The sequence below is a fragment of the Halyomorpha halys genome, unplaced genomic scaffold (genome assembly GCF_000696795.3).
Source record: "Halyomorpha halys isolate HHAL.00 unplaced genomic scaffold, Hhal_1.1 Scaffold1778.1, whole genome shotgun sequence".
NCBI classification, from domain to species: Eukaryota; Metazoa; Arthropoda; class Insecta; order Hemiptera; family Pentatomidae; genus Halyomorpha; species Halyomorpha halys.
Window position 1 is genome coordinate 174,967 of NW_027108754.1, and position 17,625 is coordinate 192,591.

A 17,625-nucleotide genomic window follows, 5' to 3' on the forward strand; every position below is an offset into this window, starting at 1 on the left:
TATTATAATTTTTTACATATTAATAAATGTTAAGTTTTATAAAGATTCGGTTTTTGATGAACCATAAGCAGGTAAAATGATCACACGTCAACAAAATGTCAAAGAAAATGATACAATATATAAAAAATAAGAAGAGGCAAACATTCCACATCAATCAATTTATAAAATTCTAGGCGCCACTAAATTAACACAATCCCATACAGGAAATCTCATTAAGAACTTCATAAAAACATTTTTAAAATCCATATTTAAACGTTTATGAATAAATTTTACTTGTCATTTAGGAATAAAATCTCCGGAACGAGCCGTTTTTGTTTTAAATATGCTCGTCGAAAAAATACATTTGTGCATCAGACAAACCGATTTCAAAAAATAGCTGTGCTGAAAACAAAATCGAAGCGTAATTTTAGAGGACAGAACCCGATAAAATCGGCATGGAACCAAATAGATAACAAATCGGATAAACGGTTCATTCGATTATAAATTTAACTACAGACAGATACGGAACCAAATATGTTCTTTGATATCCAAATGTATAATGCCAGTGAAAATTTTCAATTCTGAGGGCATAAATTTCATATTTTGCACGGATTCGAAGTTTGCCTACCTTAAATAGGAAACAAAATGTAATTGCTAACTGATTGAACACGTAGATATTGAATAACATAGATTTATATAAAAGTATTAGAACTTCTCCACCCTTAATCATCATCAAAAAACATTACTATTTACAAACCAGTCAAGCTTAGACTTCAAAATGAAAATTTAAAATTACTGTAATAATTAGGCAATAAAGTTACTGCAATAACTTGTGTTTTTATGATTAACTATTCCTTAAAAGGGTATTTCAGATAAAAACTAAGCATGTATTATTCGCAATTATTCAATATTTAATGATTTAAATGAATTAAACTCCAAGCATTTAAAACAAATCCATCTGGTTTAATTAAACTAAATTTAATAAAAGTGCAATTATTTTTGTTTTTATAACTTTCTTTCAGAAATTAGAGTAAGGTTAATCACAATTTTGATCTTATACATTATGTCAATAAGCTACTACCACCATACTCGTTGAACAATATAATTTGACAATAAATATAAAATTACAAAATCAAGCAACAATTCAAAATTTCACTTTCGCTTCAACTCAGCCAAGGCTACTACAGAGAGCAGCACTGTACAGTTAACAACCCCACCACAACCGGTCTGACTTCATGGCGATTTTTATCCAAGCTTTAACAAACAATATTAATTCAGCAAAAAAGCAACTAAAAAAAATATATATAATTTTATTATTATTAATTAAACCTTTTACATTAACATTTTGAATTTGCATGTATTGTTTTTGTCATAAAATTTACAAATATACAACCTTTTTCAAACCTTCCATTACAGAGTGGTTTACATATTATGAAAATATAAATATCTAAGTTACTAACAACTTCACAAGAATCCTACACTAAAACAAGTGGTTCATGTTAACAGTAAGCTTACCATGGATATGCAGACAGTTGATAGTACTACCAACTATCAAGCAAATCCCATTAGTATGATAACAAATATTAGGTTGCATAAAGGCTGTGATAGCTCACACTATTACACCCACAGGGAACCCCACTAAACACAAAGTTGAGAGGAAGGTGGATAATACAGATCAAGATTGATATTTCAAACATAAACAACTTTTTTTTCCAGATTAACCATAATAACAATGATGAAGTTAATAAATTATGTAGGAGTAATATACATAAAACGTTAAACTACTAATTGTTCACTAAAAATAAGTAAAATAACAACAGAGCAATGGATTAATGGATTTATACAACTCCTTAAGATAAACATTTTAGTGCAAAACAATTAGGTGCAGGCTAATAAATTTTACAATAGTATACCGGAACGCCCAAAAAAATAATGAATCGAAATATTGGTGTCACGATATTAGTGTGATCTGTGTAACAGTCAAAGGAAAAGAGTAAGTTAAATAAAACTATATGAACAAACACTGACCATTCACTGTAAATAAAACTGAACCATCACTCATTGTTTGCTGTCCATTTAGAACTTAATTAAACATTCTATAGTTACTAAATAATGACAAAGCATTATATACATTCCATTATAATACAGATAACAGTTTAGAGACGAAATAGTTAGTGTACAAAGTAAAAAACGCATTATTGAATTTATGTCTTCTGATGTGATATCAAGATAAGTATAAAATGTTATACTTTATATAAATTGTTTCACATTTAATAATGATAACACCAGGATTAGTATTTAAAAGCATTTCACTAACAGAATAATAGAGTGATAAAGAATAACAAATTATTTTCAGTTAGAAGTAAGCAATAAAATCTTATCATTGTTCAAAGTTTTTGAAAAAAAAAAGTAAAAATTTATAGCTAAGCAGAAGAATGAAAAGAAATATTAAGTTCTAACAAGATTATATTATGATCTTAAATACTTATACATTAGGTACCGGGAAAGTATAATGATGATATAGAACACCAATAAAAATTAAAACATATTTATGCAAACTGAAACATAATAATTAGATATAAATGATAAATATATGATCAGCAACTGAAAAAAAAAAAAAGACAGAGATTAAATAAATAGAAAAAAATCACAACTATTCATCAAAAAGTCAATAGTTTAAATTTATTTTATTGACTTATATTGTTAATAAGCAAATAAATCAATTTGACTTGGCTTGTATGAGGATTAATTATTTCATTATACTTATTATTTTATTTTTAAATGTTCACAGTTGAGTATTTCCAATAGGCAGATTGATTTTCCATAAGTAAATATGTCAGTACCACAAATATAAGTAAAACTTTGTTTATTTCAAAAATCTTCACCATCAAAAACAGATAATACCGCGATAAAAATAATCCCATTCATAAGAATACCCATTAATTTTTTAAGAAGGTTATAGAGTATTCCATTTCCAAATAAGAAGTTAGATGCATATGTCATTGTTAACTATTAAAATCTAATGGATATTTGTAAGAACAAAAAGTACTATTATGAGATTAAAAGCAAAATTAGAATGTAATATAATAACAACCAAGTAATTAACATACCACCACTTTGGCCGAAATACCTTTTAAGTTCGCAAAAATCATTATACCATTTAGAAATTAAAAAATGAACACATCATTTTAGAGATAAGTAGATTAAATTCTCAAAGTAAAAGAAATATAAAAGTATTTCACCCTATAAAACAATGATTCATAAATAATGTCCGTCGAATTATGTTTTTTTTTTTTAAATTAAATAATATAAAAAATGTATTGCTTACTTTTTTCAGACTTACACAAGGTATCACTGCTTAAGCAATGATATATTATAGTAGCATATCTTATTGCAGTTGTTATTAAATAAATGGTAGTTGATAATGTAGAAAAACAAAACAGTGAGTCAATATATCAATTGAATTGACCTAAATAAATTTGAAAACTATCCCACTCAACTATGGTTTGTAAGGAACTGTCTCAAAATATTCACATAAAATTTAATAATAAACTCATCAATTTATTGGCCTATTTGTGATTCACAACAAAGTTATTTATAGAACATTGATCGTTGATAAAACACAAGGATTATGATCACCTAAGTATACAAGACTATGAAAAACCTAAACATAATAGAACCATTAAAAAAATATTTGCAACACGCAAAACAGGAATGAATTAAAAATATAAAACCATAATACAGCAGAAAAAAACTAAAATAAAATGCACTCAAAGGATTGCTATAAAATGATAATACATAGATAACTACATTATTTATTAAGTAATAGATTATAGATTCATAATTTCTATGAACTATCTTTTTTTTTGGTATTTGCAACAACTTTAATTAAAATTTTTGTTAAAGTTTATGTAAAAAGTGATAACATCTAAAGAAATTCCTAACTTTAGAACAAAGAAATTGACCAAACTTGAACAAAATATATATTTTCATAATATTCTTTGGATTCTCTTACTGAACAAAAAACATAACATTTACAATATTAGGTTATAATTACAAGAAATACCAGAAGTTAATCTATTAATTTTGCATTATATTTTACTGTGATACAGCAATAACACAACTTAAACTGGATTAAGTATGGACATACTACTGTAACTCACTCAATTATTTACAATATAAACTATAAAGGATGAGTTGAAAGCAAAAATATATACAATATATTCTTTCAGCCATTATATGTTCATCATTATTTAGTTAGGGAACTAAAAACAATCAATAAGTACTAAGATAGTAAATAAATTGATCTTGTAGTGATTCAAGACAGTCAGAATCATACTTTTGATAAGGGAATATCACTTAAATCGATAAAATACCATTCAGAGGGATTTATAGAACTTTAATCAAACAAAACCTTCTCAATAAACATTGAATAATTAATTGAAACAAATTCCATCTTTTCTTACTGGTATTTTATAAATAATTGTTTAAAATCTGTGATAATTTAAAGATAATTTCAATAATCTGAAATACAGTTTTCATGGCCAACATTGGAGTTATTGAGGAACACTAATACAAAAATGGATAAAAGTCTAATCAGTAATATCCTATTACAATTTAATTAGTATTTAGAAATTCAGGATAATTGTTAATCAAAATTAAAAATCTATAATACACTCGAACATTTCCTCTCAAATGGTAATGATTTAATTCAAACATAAATATCCTTCATAAAATTAATATTTCAACTTTTTTTAATCAAATTAAATTCTAAATAAATAGTCATTAATAAATAAAATGTTAGCACCAATACTAATCACTTCAGTTAATATTAATCTTCTCCGCATGGTAGGTCCGTTGTAAAATCAAGCTTTATCTCTACTTTACTAAAATGGAAAAATAAAAAATGCAACATAAATAATAAACAAAATTTGAAATAAAAGAAAATCTTAATGAAACAGATGAGTTCCATATTAGTCAAGTTAATTTAGACCAATACACATTAAAATTGCAGCACAATTATAAACCTAGTAAATGCTATACATATATTTCAACAAATTGAAAGCATGAATCAAGAAGGAATGTCAAATTAGATGTTTAAAAAATTAATTAGGATACATTTATGAAATAAAATTACAATGGCCACTATTGTGAAAACTATATGCATAAGCATGATTTCATTTCAGAATAAATCAATTTAACCATAATGAAAATAAGATATAAAAATTTAAATAAAATAGACCAGAAAAACTAGCATTATCAAATTCTTAGACAAATAAATGATAAAAAAAAAAAATTAATCACAAATACAAAAAAAAATAAAAAAATATAACCCTTTCTATTATTCATCAGGACAATTTATAAGATGTAACTACAGAAACTAACTTTTAAATATCCTTGAAGAAATAAATAAAATGAAACTGGGAATAATGGATATTTGTGTCGAAATACAAGATAGATAGCAATAACATTATTACAAGTGAGCAAGTTAAATTAAAATTAAAAAAAAAATAGATCAGGATGCTATATAAGATGTTAAAATCAGTAGAAAAATAAAAATTAAATTAAAGAGAAAACTAAAGTGATGTCTTAGGTCCAATTGATTACAAACATCTAACAAACAAGTTGAGAATTCCAAGAAGAAGAAGTCTATAATCTTAACTAAAAAAAAAATTTTAAATACACTGAAATAACATAATGCATTATACTTTTTTCAGAGGAAACAACACTAATGACATAAACCCAACTCTTAATATACAAGTAAAAGATAAAATAATGATAACAATGCATGAATAAGACAACAGCAGTAAAGATGTTTTAAATGATACAAAGCATTTATTTCAGAACAATCACAACAGTCAATGGACATAGAAATTGATTAAAATAAAAACAGCACCATTTGTTAACCATGATGAAACCTGACTAAACAATAGGTTTGATAATTTAAAATCTACCTTAAACAAAGGGCAACAATAAAACATTAAAAAGTACAAATTATTTAGATTAGATAATGAAAATCCTTTATCAATAAAAAAGTTTTTATTTCAATAAATAATTTACAAAGCATGCAAGCAAATAACACATGCACAACAAACAGATAACTCACGGATGATGGTTGATTCCTATATCCAGGACCAGGCTGTTGAGGTGGATATGGTCCCATCGGCCCTCGAGGAGGAGGCCAATTCTGATTATAAGGCATGGTTCCTTGAGGTTGTTCACTTGTTTTTGCCATAGCATAATCACCATAACTATTCTGATATCGATGCACTGAGTTAGATGACTGTAATAACTGATTAAGGGTAGGTGTAGGTCCTGTTGGGGGTGATATACTTTGTCCAGTTATGAACCTCTGCTGTTGTGAATGAGGAGGAAAGCCACCAGAAGATATAGGTCCACCACTAGGAGGCCTGGTAGGTACTGGGAGCGGCTTTGCACCAGGATATGAATGTCTCATATTAGGGTTAAAATGTCCATAAGAATTTGTTTGGTGGTGCATAGAATCACCACCTGGCAAATGCATTGGATTACCTGCTTCAGGATGCATATAATTCCCTCTTGGAGGGAAAGATAATCCATATCCCTGCATGTTTTGACCGTCTGGGGGTCCTTTTCCAAAGTTAACTTCACTAGCACTTTGTTCTGAATTATGAGGAAAACTTTTATCGGAATTATTAATTTTACCACCACTGTCTTCTGAACTATTAACATTTTGTTCACTATTGTTAATAGAGGGACCAGTATCTTGACGATATTGACTCATGTCTACAGAAATATTACTTTGTACAGGCTTTTTACCTTTACTGCCGACTACATCAGTTCCTATAACTCCGCGGCAATTTCCATTATCCGTTCCATTTTGGAAAGAATTATTTAACGATATTTGAGGCTGATCTTGATGCACAATATCCCGATTCACGTCATTTTGCTGGGGTTCAGCTTGCGTTGCAGCCATGTTAGGCAGAGCCTCTATCGCTGCCAACACCCCGCCACTGCAAACACATCTAGCTTTTCCTTACGTTATACCGAAAATGTTCGAAAGCCACTTCACTGAAAACCATATTACTCCCATCACTTATTCACACACATATTTCTGGCAACGCTCGGGCCAGTTAACAACAAAACACTACTAGAAAACCGACACATTTTTACACAGCACAAAACATTATTTCGCATTTCTACATCAATAGAAGGATAGCGCGAAAGGAGGTTAGGGCAGAAAGGTTATTATGTTCCTCCGCCACAATAACAAAAACCTTTTAGAGACTTACCGCTAATAAAGAAATCAAATATCTACACCTTGTGTGACTTGTTTGTAATTTTTAACTATACTAAATGACTTTCGGCAAATAAAACCCAAGCTTTCAAAGCCTGAATCCATTTGGACACGAACTACTTTTTCTGACGGCCATGTTGGTGGAATGATCATCTACAAGTGTACTACTGATGAAGTCAAAAGGAGTCCTAGAAATATTGTGAAACCAATATCTTATTCAATTATTTTCGTAAAATCTTTGTGAATATTGATGAATTAATATTTCATCTAATACTGATTACTCCTGTTGATATTATTTACATTTTCCATTTTAATACTTCTGTTATCCAGCTTCAAACATTTTCTTAACGTTCACCAGGTAGCAGCATGTATCAGAGCTCTTGAAATCGTAACGTGTGATGGAATATAATTTTTAAACTCGTGTATTGGAGAGTAGAATCTTCCTTTCTAAAATTAAAAAAAAATTTAACCCGGGGTGTTAATAATAATTACATATTGTTAAAATGGCCTCTAGAGGTGGTCCTATGGTATCTGGAACGGATGGTACAGATTTTCCTCAAAGACAACGAATTGCAGCACAATATCAAATAAGGTTAATATTAATAATTGTTCAATAGTTTGAAGTGTTCATTGTATTTAAGTGGTTTGAACTTTCCTTTTTGTTGAGTGTGATTAACTTAATTTATTGTAGAGGTTATGTTAGTGTGTGTTAGATTTTATCAATTTTGTTAATAAATTGTTTTTTCCACTATCTACACCTTCATTGTATTTTAATTTCAGGCACTTACAAGACCCTATTTAATTTTTCCCTTTTTATTTTTCAGTGCACAAAATAAATCGAGGCTTAAATATTGTGTGTTCTTCCACTACCTTTTATTTTTTGTAATGTTAGCTAAGTTATCTGCTGATATACTTGATAGGCTCGATATTTTTATTCTTGAAATTGAAGAACTTCAAATTCCTAAAGTAAGATTGTGATTCTTCACATCTTTTTATTTTACGTTAGTATTTTTACTGATTAGTATGTCAAAACTTGTGAATTGTTACATTAAATGTAATCCAACTTTCTTTTCAAGCCTTTAATATGGGAATATGTCTGGTGTATCAGCCTTCTATTCACTTTCCTTGGCCTCGCAGCTATTCGGCGAAACAGGATAGTGATGATGAAAAGATATATGATGGGAATTAGTTTATTTGGCATATTGCCGATTCTATATGCCACTATTTATTATCTACCAGACGTATGGACATATATTACAACTGGTGAGACGGATGAAATTGAGTTATGGCAGGTAGGTTTAATTCATGGAAACTGATTTTTTCTGTATTTTAATACCATGTTTAAATAGACAAATTTAATTTATGAGCAAATAATGGTACTTGAAATGTATTGAGCGAAGATCTTATTTGTCCAATTTATTGTCACCTTCTGAGTTTTGAAGTATTCAATGTTTATTTTTGGTCATGAAGGTTATTGTTATTTTTAAAAACTTGAGTTGAAAAACTAATATGCTTTAATTTTCATATTGTTAAAAAAATTACTGTTTACTACTTCATTAATTTTGATATTTATTCTTATGCAGGAATATCCTTATGGTTTACTCTGGTATGGATTCATATTACAAACCATTCAAGTACATCTGTTTTCATTATATTTTGCCAACAATTTAATTACTGCATGGAGGGCACGGGGAACATATGGGACAAAAAAGGAATAAGCTTTTTCCTTGAAGAATAAAGTGGCTGCATTAAAAAAAAAAATTGGATTTGTATGATAAACCAAGAGCAATAATTCTTCTTATTTTTGTTATTTTTCTATAAGGATAAAACTATAATATTGGTGTAAGTTGAAATTTGTACTGGTTATATTATTCATAAAATTCAGCATTGGTTGTGAATTATTTTTACTATAGAAATAATCAGTTCATTTTAATGTTTAATTTTAAATTATTGTTTTATTTGTGGTTCGTTATAGTTGAAATACATACTGATTTGGTGTACTATAAATGATAGAATTGAATATTTATAGACCACACGAATATAAATTTAATTCTACCATATCGCAAATTTTGCATTTAAATGTAATCTCAGGAAGGGACTTAATAATAAAACTAATATTTTTCTATAACAATTATTCCTTAAAATATTAAGGAAACATAACTTATTTTATATATTATATATATACATTTTTTTTGTAATTGTTTTTATATTTTATTTTTAAAGGATTATCTATAATTGACATAGTTATTCATTTTACAAAGATGTTATTGGATTTAATTGGCATAGCTGTAATCAACAATATATTACATAACAAGTATTTAGTAACAGAAAAATTTCATAAAAGTTTACATCCTCATTTATATACCTACTCTCAAAATATAAAGGTTGGTTTTACTCTCTCATCTAGCATTGTTCTTCCTAAAGTATGACTTTCACTGGAACTGCTCACTGTGACACCTAAGCTCCTCTAGCATTAATTTCAATAGTTTAAAATGTTAGACTTGAATTTAATGGTTTTCATTGGTATTTTAAGTCCAGAAATATATTCATTGTGAGGGTGGCAATCTTCTTTAACCCTTTGGACGCCAAGTATCTTTTCATCCATATTACCAACATGATAATCCGTGAGCTGGGACCGTAACTTGTTACCAACAGCGAAATATCTTGTACGCAATAATTTTTACAATTTGACTTTGTCCTCATGTTACGGACTGAAAATTATTTGCCTTGTTTCCATAGCAGAGCCTTCGAATTTGAAGACAAATTTTAATTGGAGCCATCGAGTGAAAAGGGTTAATTATCAATTAATAAATGTCATTTTGCCAGCTTGTATGAATTAATTGTAAAGCTGCGGGATTTCCGAATAAAATATTGATTTTTTAAGTTGTTGTTTATTGTAATTAGAGAAAAAAACTGTGTCATTTTGTTCAATAAAATATTTATTTATCCCTTATGCCTAACTTCTACAGAGTGATGACTTATTGTATTATTTTCTAATAGAATTTGTATGATTGAAAGAAAATGGCGACTTATAATTTTAATAACTGAATGCGTGTCACAGATTTTAAATTTATTATTATTTAATGATAGAGATGGATGTTATTAGTGTGACCATTTCTGTAACAAATATTTATGAAATCAGCATAATATTTTATTGTTAGTTTATTAGTAAATTAGTTGGTACTTAAATTTAAAAAAAAAAAAATATTTTGGATTGGACTATTTATTTGGTAATTATCGATAAAAATTGTATTTTATTATTTATATTAATGTTTATGAATTTAATGAATGCTGTTGTTATTCTATTCCTGTAAAATTAATTGAATGTAGTTTTGTTTAATTTGTTTACAATTTTTCGTTTAATTATATATGACATGATGGAAACTAGTGAAAGAAACGTAGAAGCTATCACACTTCTGGCTGCTTCCGGAGCTTTTAAGGTGCAGTATTAAGAAGCTGACTTCATCCTTGGGAATAGCGAGCAATTTCAATGAAATATGGCCCTTTAATGTTGCTTATTAACAGTAATCAGGTACCAACAATCACTTCTAGCCCCTCACAGCACTTATGGTGGACAGTTCTAGGGAAAGTGTACCTTACATATGTTATTCCGTAAAGAATTGTATTTCCGGCATAAGCTAAATATAAAACATTAAAATCTATAAAATTTCTGGTGTTGAGATCAATCATTAGCTGCCTCCCTTAAGTGTAGATGACATATACTTGTTAACTCTGTCTGGTCAGCAGATTGCCTAACTTTGTGGCTGTAATTGCAAGTGATTTGTCATGTTAGTAAGAATTGATCAAAAAACTGCTTTCTTATCATTTAATGTTCTTGAAACATTCTAGGTTTGATGTACCCTATTTATTTATCTTTATATGAAATGGTGTATTGTTTGAATTGACTTCCCTTGTGCGAATTTTGTAAAGATAACAATTTTTTGTTGTATACATTTTTTTTATCCTGCTTGCTGTGAGTTAAATCCAAATCATCTTTGATTTTAGCAGTTACTGTTGCACATGAATGTTTACTGTTTATTTATTACTGGATGTTTACTAAAAGCACAAAATAATTCTTTTTTTATATCTTGTCATTGTTAATTTTTATTTTCTCTAAAAGACAAATTATGAGTCTCATTGCACTAATTATTAGAGCTTCTTAATTGAGGGTTATGATGTGTTCATTAGTTTATGACAAATACATTGTATTTTTAAAGAAATATTTGCTAATGAATTGTTTTTTAAAAAGTATTTATGTTAATTTTAACTGATTTTTGCTCAGTGATTATTATTGTTGCTTTAGTGTTCCTGTTTTTATTTCCATTAGGATAATGGATGTTGTTAAGACTTTTAAATTATTTTTAAGAGTATTTATTCATTGTTGTTTTATTTTTGTTATTATTGTACATTGAAAAATATGGTATTGTTTTATTAATGAATATTGCCATTCTCATTTTTCAGATGGAGTTATGTATGAGCGATTCTCTCTAATGTACATTTGCTTTCAGTGAATATAGCAGAGTTTATTTAAATTGAGATAACAGTTTTATTGGTGAACATTTCTTCTCAGTATGATGTTTGTTTTTTTTTTTTTTTGTTACCTCTCAAAGTATCAATTTATGAATTATCAGATTGGTTAAAAATTTATTTTGTTGAATGGAAAGAATATATAGAAAGCTTTTGAAGATTTGGAATTTAATAGAGTTAAGGTGCCATTGCAAATAATTTGTTTTGTTTTTGTATGATGATTAATCATTAGATTAAATGTTGCTTGGCTTACGGACCAGAACCCAACATTTAAAAGAATACGAACTGTTACTATTTTTCTATATTATTATAAATTTGGTTGGGTTCGGTTTATGGATTGTTCTGCCTATTATAAATGGTTTTTATTGGCACTTAGTTCATTATGACTTTCAAGTCTTCAATCAATGAGAATAGTTCCAAAACATAATATATATGCATTATGGCAATTTTGAGAATTTTACCAGATATTTGTCATTAATTAATAATTTAAGATTAAAATTAATACATTTCCTTAAAATTCATCAGGGTTTTTTTTCCTATGTCCTATGATTTGAAATTGCTAGAAAAACAAATTATAAACTTGACTCTAAATTCCTTTATAAAGAATTATTACATTAATTTTGGAACTGACATCCTAAATTATTTTTAATGGTAGTTGTTTACTGTTCCTACTTGATTTTAAAATATATTACCATTAGATGCTTGCATGTAAACAAATCCTTGATTCAATTGTTGGATATTTTTTTTAAAATATAATAAATTTTATTTTTAGAAAGAATGAAGGGGAGATAAATCCATTAAACATTATTAGTGTTGTATGCAATAGAAATCTTTATTTACTTTTGTCATCATTATAAGATAAACATTTTTAATTTTTATTGCTTATGACATTTTTTATTTTATTTAAAAAAGTATATTGTGTGAGAATTTTTGTTGATTCTTAGAATGCTACACAATGCGGAACTCCAGGGTAATTCACCTATGTGATAAATATACTTGAAGTAATAATAATATCACAATGGTTGAAAAAGGCATGTAAAGTTATTATTCTTACTAATGAACGAATCCAAAAAAAATGGTAACGTGCTGAAACGATGGGTATACATCCATGAAGTGGGTTCAAACACAGGTCGTTTAAGAAGAAACTTGGTGGTTTTTACAAAAACCAAAACTTTATGTTATACTTTCACAAGCTTTTTATTTATTTATTAATTTTTTTTTTAAATTCAACAATTGAATTTTTATTGTTGTTGATGATTTATGTTAAAAATATTTTAAGTTCTTTACCTAAAATGAAATTAAGAATCGAAGTTTAGCTAATCGTGAAGAATATTTTTTTAGCTATATAAAGAAGAGGTGTACCATTGTATATATGGTATAATAAAAAACCTTTATAAAAAAAGTCATAAGAAAAAACAAAAATATTTAATTTAGCTGGTATAAATTTATTTTGGAATAGTGATCGTTTAGTTACCGTCAATTATTCATTAAAGATCAAAATCATTTATATGATTATTAAACACCAATTGCTATAAATGTTAAAAGTTTTCATTATATTACATTTAGGTTAAGGATAGCTGTATATTGCCATTCCTGATTTTCTTGCATGAGGTTGAACTTATAAATTTCATAAGAAAGTAGTGATTTACTTTTGATTTATTCAATTAATATACCTAGCAAGGCTTAAAGTTCAAAGAGATAATATTATTCTGTTTTACAAGAATTTACTGTTTCACTCTAATGTTTTTTAGAACTTTTTAAAATGGATACAATTTTAAGGTTCAACCAACTTAAGGATGGGACCATTTTTACCTATCTTATTTAAAGAGTTTGTTTTTTACTCTGTAATATTTTATTTATTATGAAGTTATAAGTAATAATTAAATTGTATTTTTCTCTGAAAACTATAATTTTTAATTTTATGTGCCTTAACAAAAATAAATTGGTTCAATTTTTTTTTTTTATTCAGGAACATATATTTATTTTTATGGTTCATTTATCTGCTATTCATTGCCATACTGAGTTCATCTTGTAATAATCAATTTTGTTAATTTTAGACAGTATTTCCTAAATGAGTACTGAACCCAAGACTTCATGGGTTGTAGTGGTAAAATTCTTTTGATTTGTTTTTATAATTTTAAAATTGGTAGTATTATACAAAGAGACTTATGAGTATGAAGCTAGTTTACTTTATGATTGTTTTTATTTTATTCTACGTTGTCTTCAATAGTAGTGAAAAAAAAAAAACTTTCGCTACAATTCTTGATTTCAGTTTTTATTTGAAGGTTTTTAATTCAAGTTAGAAATAAGAGGAAGAATATTATTAAATGCTAAGAAAAATTTCATAGATACCCATAGTAAAATCTCTATTCATTCTTATATTTCTATCTTAAACTGAGATTATTAACTGTCGTCATTTTTAATTATATGTGTTGCAATAGGTACTATACTTAATATACTTTCATTTTCTTATTGGCCTAATGAATTTAAATATGTGATTTTATCATAGTTATGTATATTTATGTATTATAATTTTTATTCATTGTATAATATTCATATTGTATTATAAGGTGTTTTTTTTTCTCTAAATTCCAGTAAATGAATTTTTAAGATGAGATATATCTGTAATTACAATTAAAATGTCAATTGTGTGTCTAAGAATGGAATTATGTACTCATATAGTTTTTAGCATCAGTGTATTAAATTGTGGTGTTCATTAGGAATTTACTGCTTGTTAATCCTATTGCTCTCATCTTGAATTAATTTTTTGTTTTATTTCTGAAATTAGTTAAAGATTTTAAAAAGCTGCAATCCATCATCTCAGTGCTAAGAGTTTTTTTTCTCTATGGTAAAGTAAAAACAAACCATTGCAGATCTATTCAATGTTAACCATTTCTTCGGGTTGACGCTGAATTGAGGGAACTGTAACCAGTAAATATAGTTCAGGTTATAGGTTATATAAGATAAGTGTGTAAGATTGTAAGGCCTAGTAACGGAGGTTAGACCCAAGCGTGGGTGGGAGGATTGCGTCAAGACTGATCTGGTAGTTTTGGGTTTGGATGGAAGTTTGTCGAGAGTGATTGGTGGTGTCGACATCAAACCTTCCGGTTCGTTAAGCCTTTTTGATTATTTTTTCTATAATACTGTTTTATATGTTTGTTGAAGATGGGACATGGAATATTGATATTTATTTACAAATTTATTACTTTAAGTGCATAATTCCATTCATATTTTTTATTCTGAAAATTCAAGCTAAATATTAAACATAATAGTTTTTAAATTAAATACATTTTTTACTATTTCTGTTTATCACGAATATAATTTATCCATGAATGAAATAGTAATTATTGTCTTATTGATCACTTTATTCAATCAAACAACACAAAGACAATTTATGTAAATTGCTTCTGTAAATTCGCTTTAAAAAAAAAAAATGTATGTAATAAATAAATTGGCAATTATAAATAATGGAATCAAAATCGCAAACAAGAGTCTAAAAAAAAATTTATTAATGTTGCTATTTGATAGGTCAGGTATTGTATTTAGCTTACTGAAAACCCTTAAGTACTCATTTGCTTTCCAAAGGGTGACTGACCCCTTGTTTGTGGTTTTTACTAAGAGATTCCTATGACATTAGAAAATTATATAAATATACCTCAACATCCCGCAAAGCTTTCATTGTCTTAAAACACTGACAGTAAGTGCTTAAGCTGCCATTTATTGGTTACAAATAGATATTGTATGATAAGAAAAACTTTATTCTTACTTTTCTTTTTTGAAGTTTCATAAGAGAAATTATATTATTTTGGTACTACATGGATAAAATTAAAATCTATATTTTAAAATGGAATGTTAACAATGCTTATGTTGACAGTTGTACGGATTGTAAATAAATATGTGTAATAGGAAATATTTTATTAAAAATTATACACATTACATTCTCTTTGTTTTATATTATCCTTTTTAATTTTTTTTTACCTACTTTAATGCCTGAAGAGTCCATATGATAAAGAGGGAGAGTCACATTTTTTATTTTCATGTACATGGATATGAAATATACAGTAAAGGGAATATAGCAATCGTGAAAAATTTCTAATTCCAGTTATCATAAATAAACATTTTGAGGTCCCTTTAGTCCAAATAACCAAGTTTCGCAAAATGGTCTGTGTGTGTGTGTGTTTGTGTCGTCAGCCTAGCTCAAAAATGAAAAGTCTTACAAAACTGAAATTATATATTTAGGACGGGTATGTTCCTGGAATGTGATAGCAACTTTTGTTGTTAAAATCAACTTACTGGAAGTGGCACTTCATAGATCAATTTTCTCAAAAAGGATCTAATGATTTTGTTTAAACTCCTCACTATTATTAAATTAATTAATATTGAAGAACATTTAATCATCACATCAATAATAATTAAGTGGTCTTATATTTATATTTTCTAGGGCTCATTGAAATAGCCTGATAGGACTTAGATGCCGAATTTTCAAAATTGCTTCCTCTAAAATACCCATTATTTTGTTTGTTTGAAATAATTAATTATTTCAAATGTTTTCTAGTAGTGAAAATGGATAAATAAAAACTATGAAAGGATTTGATGGTTAACTTAAAGAGACAAGAGGAACAATGTCTTTTTCAGATTGAAAACGAATTGAATTGTTTCCGGAAATAAGAATAGTGATACAGATGTATTAAGTGAAAGATTTTATAAAAAATAATATTTAACAAAGAAAGCCAGAATGAAATAGAGAATGACAAGTAAAGGTTTGTTTTATCTGGCAGGTGCATGTACTAGAGGTTTTCTGTTCCGGTAGCCTGATAATGTTTTCTTGTCACCTTAGTTATTAAATTAATAACGATAAATCAACTTTGGTCATGCTTCCTTCTAGCGCACACCTTCATCCTTTGAGAGTGCCGCTCCTTCTCCTTCTGAGTCCATTTCCTTCTACATGTTGATTTTATCCTTTCCCAAAAACCTGCCTCTTGTATAGTTTTTCAAAATAGATTTCTGTTAGTTATTATTTCTGTGTTCATACCAATGTTCTTCATGTCATTTTCCACCTCTCCAAACTAAGTGGATTTGGATTTCCAATTTCTTAATTGGTCAAAGAGCTGCTTTGTTAGTCTATCCCTGTCCATTCTGTGAATTTGTCCATAAAACTAGTCTTCGTTTCTTCATAACATCTGTCATCAATTTTTAAATATAGTTCTTCATTGAGTCTCATTTTAAATTCAAAATCACTGTTGGTTTTAGGTCCCAAAATCTTTCTCAGAATTCTTTCGATTCTTTCCAATTTTTCCAGATCCCCAATTCTATTTAGCTTAAGTATTTCCGATGTATAGAGTATTTTGGGTCTAACTACTGTCTCAATTTCGTGTTCCAGGATATAGTATTCTTGTAATGTAACATAATCCTTCCATTTTTCGTACTCTATTGTCTGTTACTATTCCTTCGGTTTTGTTAGATACCAATTTTCTGAGATATTCTTAGCTTTGTTATTAATAATACTTTTTTTTCAGAATAAAAGTTTCTTAAAATTTTCCAAGTTTTAATTTTTTTTTTTTTTTTGTTGCAATTGTAGACTATTATGCTTAAGTTGATTCATATATATAAATGGTAATTTTTTTTCCCCATGAAGTGGTTTCAACCTCAGAGTTGTATTCAATGATTAACTCTGATTGTTAATGTTTTTATTTAAAGAATAAATACTTTTATGATTATTAATAGTTCTGGTTAATTTTGTTTATTTGAAAAAATTAACCATATGTAAGTTGTTAGTAGTAATAAACAAGAGATGGATATAAAATATGAAGTAATTTGATAATTAACTAAAGAAGAGAATAAAT

The 17,625-nt window shown here is 27.5% G+C and overlaps 2 protein-coding genes across 4 annotated transcripts in view; one reads left to right on the plus strand and one right to left on the minus strand.

The window, feature by feature from the left end:
- The window catches only part of LOC106690617 (trithorax group protein osa), a 157,171-nt gene extending 149,960 nt beyond the window's left edge, over positions 1-7,211 (minus strand). Inside the window, exon 1 of one of the 2 annotated variants that reach the window (XM_067047046.1) lies at positions 6,086-7,211. In XM_067047046.1, the coding sequence (XP_066903147.1) occupies positions 6,086-6,934 (849 nt within the window). In that variant the 5' untranslated portion in view covers positions 6,935-7,211. The remainder of the gene's footprint in view (positions 1-6,085) is intronic. The other variant, XM_067047047.1, reaches the window with a different exon arrangement.
- Positions 7,212-7,605: 394 nt separating this feature from the next.
- Positions 7,606-15,720, plus strand: jagn (jagunal). 2 transcript variants are annotated; one of them, XR_010843306.1, is made up of 5 exons: positions 7,606-7,847; positions 8,080-8,221; positions 8,332-8,547; positions 8,839-9,097; positions 11,717-15,720. XR_010843306.1 is itself a non-coding variant. In XM_067047048.1 (4 exons), the coding sequence occupies exons 1-4, from the start codon at positions 7,759-7,761 to the stop codon at positions 8,971-8,973; spliced, it is 582 nt and encodes a 193-aa protein (XP_066903149.1). In that variant the 5' UTR covers positions 7,606-7,758; the 3' UTR covers positions 8,974-10,926. The 2 variants fall into 2 exon arrangements, 1 of the variants encoding a protein (XP_066903149.1); XM_067047048.1 differs by lacking the exon at positions 11,717-15,720 and having other exon boundaries at positions 8,839-10,926.
- Positions 15,721-17,625: the final 1,905 nt, after the last annotated feature.